The following is a 7,307-nucleotide window of genomic DNA, read 5'->3' as shown; positions in this document are numbered from 1 at the left end:
CCCTAGTTCATCACCCCACCCCCTTTCTCTATCCCTCCTCTCCGTCCCTTCACCTCAGACCCACACAGGCGCACCCACGCGGCCCGCTCGCGCCTGCTGCTTCAGGCTCGGCTGCGGGAACGGGACCCACGCAAGCCCAGGAAGCCACGGACCTGCCGCCCGGACTCTTCTCCCCGAGGTCCCCGGCGTCAGCACCGCCGCAGTCACCGCTCCTGCGCCGCTTCTTCCCGCCTAGACCTCGCTGCCAACAGCCCCTCAGCGGCAGCCCCTGCGGAGCTGCGAAGAAGTTTCCGTCTCGGGAAGGGGCGGCGGGAGCTGTTGAAGGATTTGTTGGAGGAGGATTAGCACATTTGGGCGAGGGGAGGGGCCCCGCCGCTGCAGGACGCGCCGCGGACCTGGCATCACTGCGTGCGGCAGCAGCCACCACCGCCGCCGCCGCCGCCGCCGCCGCCGCCGCCGCCGCCCGGGACCGCGGAGCCCGGACGCCCCCGCCCGGCCCGCGCCCCGCCCCCGCCCGCCTGGCCCCGCAGCGCCGGGCGCAGAGGAGCCGCGGGCGGCGCAGGGAGGCGGGCAGCGCCCCGCGCGCGCTTTTGCCGCCCCCGAAGCCGGCGCGCGGAGAGCGCCGGGCGAGCGCGCGTCGGGCGGCGGCCGCGCTGGGGGGCGTGGGGCGAGCCGGCGCGAGGAGCGGCGGGGGCGAAACTTCGCGGCCAGATGCCTGAAGGCGCGGCGGCGCTGCGAGGCTGCCGCTGCTGCCCCTGCGGGCTCCGGGCGCGTCTCCGCGGGCGGCGCTGCCCGCGGCGCGGCGTGTGCACCGAGCGAGTGAAGGTATGTTTGGCGGGCGCGGCTGGAGCTGCCGCCGCCGCCGCCGCCGCGCCAGCAGGTCCTAATGCCTGTCACTTCCCAGGACGCTGGCAGCAGCAGCCCGGAGCCCCCGAGCCCTCGGCAGGTTTGCCTGTCCTTCCCCGCGATCTGATTGGATAAAGTGGGGGCTCGACGGTGGCCGACGTGGGACAGTCTGGCTGTGGCAGGGGTCTCGGAAACCATGGGTTATTGCAGTGGCAGGTGCACGCTTATCTTCATCTGTGGCATGCAACTGGTAAGTGACACTTGGGTCCTCTCATTCTGTAATGTGCCTTTGAGATACTGGGCTGGGGAGTGCAGCAAAGGGTCTGCCATTGATTAGAATGGAAGGAAAAATAAAAGAGAAAAGGTGACAGATATATTGCCTATATTTAAAATGATTTCAGGGAGAGGCACTGTGGGGTACAGGAGAGGTGAGCCTTTCCGCCCCCACCTATTTCTGTTCCTCTGAAGACAGTTTGGCAGGTGCGGGTTAAACTTGTCTTTAATTTCTTTAAGCAAGGCAAGATGTATCTCTTGTTCCTTTATGCTTTGCATTCCTAGTACTGTAACAACGTGGTTGTCACATATAATTTACTATACAGGTGTTTAAGACAGAGAGATATGGGATTCTTGACTTTTCTTCCATACACTATTTTTTTTTGCAGTATCTTTGTTTCTTCATTGATGTGTGTTATTTTTCAAGGAATATATTCTTATAAGTATAATGCTGTGATAGAACACTATGTAGGGCAGATGGTATCCTTACAGCAGTCTGATCCAGAAGCCACGTTGAGTTTTAAAAGTATGTAGATTGAAGAGAAATACTTGGATAAACTCAGTAACACCACTGCCATAAACTGAATCAGTAGCCTTTAAATCACAATTATTTTAAACAATTCTTAAGAAAAATATTCTGTCTTACATTATGTATGTAATTGCTCCTGAAATAGATATGTTGTATGATCTTATAGGATGGAGAATTATATATACATTTTGAGAAATGTTGTACGTTTGCAGAGGCAAGAAGCCAGTAATGGAAAACGTCATGTCTCTGAATTTAAATTCTCTAAGGGCAATAGGGGGGGCTGAGGATAGTTTAGAGGTGCAAAATATGCCACTGTAAGTGGTTAATTTGAAGTAGGAGTACTTGCTCACTCCTGCTATCAAATAGCTTTCCTTGGAAAGTATAAATTAGTGTGAAAAGCCACCCACATTTCCAACAATGTTTCATAAAGGCTGAAAGGACAACTAGACTGAAGGAGATTTGAGAGCCCAACAGTAAAGTGTTCAAAAGAACAAGGATTTGCTGTTGAAACTGTTAGAAGAATACCTTAAGTGGTCTTCATTGTTTATCAGTAGTCTTGAAGCCCCAACGTTTGTTGTAATTGTTGTTGTTGTTTTGTTTACTATATAGCTGGGGGGGCAGTGCTTTTTGTTGCTTATTGTTTTGGGGTGTTTTTCTTCACCAGGAAAGTTATCTCATGATGATTATTTTGATCTGTGAATTACTTAGGCACTTGACTGTAAGAAAAAGAAGGTGAAACTATAAATGTAATTTTAAGAATATAATTTTTTTTCAGTGATGTGTAAACCAGATTATTTCTTTTTGCCTCGTACTCACCTAAGTTTTGCAATAAAGGATTTTTACTCTTAATGAGAAAGGTAATCAGAATAATGGGAGAGTTTACTTGGTGAAACCACTGGTTAGGCCAAGTATGCCAAATTGTATAAACATTTTCAAAACATTCCTATGTTCATATATGATTCAGAAAAGAATACATTTGCTGATTCACTGTGTAAAATCATAAAACTGTGAGAATGAGTTGGTGGTTAAGAGCATTCTTAGGCTATTTTCAATTTAAAAAATTTAAAATGTGATTCAACTTTTAATGATTTGGCTTAGTAGGGCTTTATTATGGCATTAGATGTATGTGGCATTTTGTGTGACAAACACAAACTTCTCAAGAACTTAACAATTTTGAAAAAAATCTAAATATACAAATGAAACTAAATATACAAAGTGGGGTGATAAGGCTAAAGATTTCTGTGTGTGTTTGTGTCTTTGTTCATGTGTGCACATATCCGACGGTGTATTAGAGAAGTGCTACGTCGCTTATGGAACAGAAATTCTGAATCAAAGCTAAGTTCTCTAACAAAATAAAGGTACTTGTAATATAGGCATGTTCAGTCTAAGCGAGGAGACATTTGAATCTTAAGGAAGTTCTATAACAATCATGTGATTTTCCCCATTCAGACTTTATGTGCCACCAGGCTAATATAATTAGCAGCCATGTTAATGCAGATGCAGAACAAAAAACAAAGGACAAAGAACATTCATTGCTTTGATAAGGTGAAATGATCACGTTTAAATGACCTCCAAGATTCCTGGTAATTGTTGCTTCTTAGAAATATAGTATTTGATTTTAAATAAAATGAATTCTTTGCAAATTAATAATTGTAAAGCACTGCACGTGCACACATACACAAAATAGGTAGATGTATATGTTTTCCTTTGCTCTAGATAGACCTTCAGAAACTTTCTGTTTCTTGAGCTATTGGTTTTATAAGTAGCCATGTTTCTAGAGTAAGTTATGACTCATGTACCACTGATTGACACAGACGTTCCCCCAGTTTTGTCTACTTCTGAAGTGTTTAGTGTGCAGTTTTGTAACATTTGGGCATGTTTTTTGGTAGTTGTGTAGATAAATCTTAGATTTACTTAAATTAATGGAAGCCAAAGATAGTCTAGGATAGAAACTTTATTAAATTTCCTTATAAGTAACTTTAAGTTTCTGAAAACATTTCTTTCCAATTACATATGTAAATATCTCTAATTTAATTAGACTTAAAGGAATATTTATGTTTACATCAAGTTGCAGCTGGCCTTTGTAGAGGATGAGGTAGCTGTTGGTACAGCGGAGATGGGAACCTCATTCATCAGGTTATTATCAGAGCGGACAGTGTTTGATCTTTTTTAACAGGTGAGGGACAGAGACAAATGTGCCGGAGAAATTTACATGTCAGGATTCTATATCTTTGCTTTTAATTATATTAAATGTACATTTAGTTTAATATTTGGCAGATTACAATTTTTGATAAACATACTTTCTTTTAAAGGTCAGGAAATCAGTTTAGGAGACAATAATTTAGAATTTCATACCACATAGATTCAATACAAAACTTCCATTTTATGTAAAAGTGTCTGCCTTTGTATATCATACATTAAAATCTTTGAGATGTATGGTTATTCCGATTTCAGATTTTAGGGTGATTCCTATGAAAAAGGGATGTGATCTCTGGAAACAGTTTTGTTCCATGTGTACAGTACAAGTTAAAGCTCTTGATCTCAAGAAGATAATTTCCTTTTTATCATTGCTGTCCTTAGTGCTCAGAAACTGAAGATTTCAGATAGTCACAAAACTCATCACTGCATTTGCAGTGTTGGTTATAGTGGCACAGGATAGCAACAATCTAACTTTTTATTGACAACCCAGCAGCTTGAGAAAATGTTTCAGTTGTTTTATTTTGTTTTTTATTTTTTTTGTTCTTCAGTGTTTGGTTGAATCAAAGAGTACTTTATCTGAATGTCACAAAAATTACTCAGATGATCCTCAGTGAAAAATCATTTAGTTATAATATGGTAGACCTTAACTTCCTTAGTTTGAAAAGACAGCTTTGTTTTCAAGTAAGAAAATTCAAAATTGCCCCCCACTTTTTTTCTTTTTTTTTTTTTTTTTGTACATCAGGTTCCTCTATGGAACAAAGTGTATGTGTCATAAACTATTGGAAGTATAGATTTATGTTCAGATTAATACTTGAAGTTGCCATTCTTGCCATGTACTTTATGAAATATTGCTAACTTGAAGCAGATGCAACAAAGAATTGTGTTAGTACACATGTGTGTGTCTCTTTGTGAAGAAGCACGTTTGAAACTGACTTTAGAATGACCAATTACTTTCTACTGTGCAGGTGCTTACTAGGCATTTCCAGGGGTACACATTTATTAGAAAAGAAAGCCATGAGTACATAGATGGACTAAATAAAACAATTTATTATAATTATGCAATACATCAGTGGTTGTCTGTCATGACTTGATGCAGTGTTCATGTTTATATGAACTTTCATTAGTTTTTAAAGCATAAAGAATGACCCAAAGTGACTTGAAAAATGCAGGTGGAATCTTGTGATTTTCCTTGGGTACTATTGACAGGTCTGAAAGTTCTTCATAAGCTTAGAATTTTACCTGCCACAAAACCTCCCTGCTCAGACAATTTAAAATTTTAGGTTCACATGCCATTGATAATAAAATCTTGTGATAATTAACCAATCTATCTCAGAAAGAAAACTAACGACTTCCATATGCTATTTCAGAAACTTATGTAAAAATAGGCTAGGAATTTGCTAAGTTGTCAAATACCTTTCTTTTTTTCAAATATTTTCTACTTTTTGATTCCAGCATTGTCTTGTGTGTATGTGTGCATATTTGTTTAAATCTATTCTTTCTTTCTAATTTTCAGCACTACTCCACTCAATGGTTACCAAGAAAGATACAGAAACTCCTTCCAGTGTCCAGCTCTCTTTCTTGGTTCACAAACTGAGTGGCAAAGCTCCTTTTTTTTTTTTTTTTTTTTCATATACCCAAAGTTTCAAGGAACCAATTGGTACAGAGCTTCTCCTCTGCTTTCTCCAATAGAGGCTTGTGTGGGCAACATCCCCTGTGTGGAATGCCAGAGTCATCTCTGGCATGGGGCCCGTAAGTGGGCAGTGGCCCAAAAAATGTGAATAGGCATTGCCACCTCCTTTTCCCTCTCATCCTGCTTTATTTTGGGGTCAAATTCTCTACTTGTCCAATCAAGAATTTCAGAACGGCAGCCAGGAATCCCTTGAAAGAGGAGGTCTTTATTTCTGATTTTGTTTCCTTTTTATGCATGTGTGTGCTTGACAAAAATAAAATTTGAGACAGAAGTACATACTAAACCTTATAGATTTATACTTGAAATAAATATATTAGGATTGTGGCATCAATTGCATTCAATATTTGTATATATAAAACTAATGACTAAAATTTCCAATAATATACGTACGTTATTTGGTAGAATTTTAAGCAGCTTGGTGTAACTTTTCCAAAAGTAGTTTTGAAACTAATGTGGCTAATAATTAAGAATTTTCTATTTCCATGACTTATAACACTCAAATTTCAGAAGTCAAACACACGCATGAGAAATATTTTTATTTCCTTTCTATTCCATTTTTCACCTATATCATGAAACTCTTCCAGTTTTGACTCGTATTTTCCCCCCAGAGAAACTTGATTATTTATTTTCAAAATAATAAAATACACATTCCATCAAGATACAATGTATCTAGAATTCTTCTTTTCCCCAGAATAATAATAGAAACAAATATTGTATTAACATTTGGAAAATTTCTACACATAAAATGAAAATAAAAGTGTATGAAACTTTTGTTCCTATCAACTCTAAGAAATTGAAGGACATTTAAACACTATGAAGAAATAAAATTATGTTGTTTTCTTTCTCCAGATTAAGGTAGAAAATGAAATTTATATAAATTTTTGTTTTTTTTCTTTTACTATTTCAGGTGTATTTAGATTTGCAAGTTCTTATTATTTAAGGACTTACTTGCTTCATCTTCCTGAACACAGCATTTTTCTTTTTATGTTTAAACTCTAAAATAGGCATTGAGTCTAACGAATAAAAATATTTGTTACAGTAAGTCTAAAGGAAACCATAGACTTTCTTTCCTTTTTTTCCCCCCCAAACCAGAATGGGAATAAGATGACTTCTAATAATTTTTACCTTTTAAATCAATTATGGATCATATGGTAACTTTGATCCTTGTAGAAACTCTTTTTGAAAAATTATAATAAACTGACTTTTGTGTGTACTTTGAAAAAAATGTGCTTTTATAATTTATCATGCTTTAAAAATTTAGTTTTATAAAATACTTAAACAATAATGAAAGCTGTTAGTATTTACTGGAAGCTTGTTCTGGACTAAATGCTAAATGTGTTTTTTCCCGCTGATTCTTTTTCAGTAATCCTATGAAGTAGGTAATAGTTACTGATATCCTCACTTTACAGAGGAGAAAATGGAAACTCTGAAGGTTTAAGCAAATTCCTTAATTCCCTCTCTTAGCAAGTGGTAGAGCTTGCACTCAGACCCAGCTCTGTTCCACTCTAAACCAGACTGGGCTCTTTGCTTCACCAAATCCCTTCCATGTATCACAAAATGATACTGTAGCTTACATTTCTTTTATTGACAAAGGCAGAATTTACCTGCTAATTCCTGGTTGACCCAGTAATCAACACAAGGCTAAGCAGGCTCAGGGAAGGGTATTGGTGTCAGGTTTCTGTCTGGACCTGGGGTGCCATGGAGCAGCGGTGTGTGGTCTAAAGAATAAAAGGAGGCACTGTGCCTTGCATAGTCAGCTTCCCTTGCTGT

At 39.7% G+C, this 7,307-nt stretch overlaps 1 protein-coding gene across 2 annotated transcripts in view; it reads left to right on the top strand.

The window, feature by feature from the left end:
- Positions 1-849: 849 nt before the first annotated feature.
- Positions 850-7,307, top strand: part of NKAIN2 (sodium/potassium transporting ATPase interacting 2) — a 999,851-nt gene continuing 993,393 nt past the window's right edge. The window contains exon 1 of one of the 2 annotated variants that reach the window (XM_044249576.1): positions 850-1,096. In XM_044249576.1, coding sequence (XP_044105511.1) covers positions 1,043-1,096 — 54 coding nt within the window. In that variant the 5' untranslated portion in view covers positions 850-1,042. The remainder of the gene's footprint in view (positions 1,097-7,307) is intronic. The other variant, XM_044249582.1, reaches the window with a different exon arrangement.

Source organism: Neovison vison, chromosome 1 (assembly GCF_020171115.1).
Source record: "Neovison vison isolate M4711 chromosome 1, ASM_NN_V1, whole genome shotgun sequence".
Lineage (NCBI taxonomy): Eukaryota > Metazoa > Chordata > Mammalia > Carnivora > Mustelidae > Neogale > Neogale vison.
Note: the sequence above shows the minus strand (reverse complement) of the source record. Positions and strands in the feature narration are given on the sequence as shown.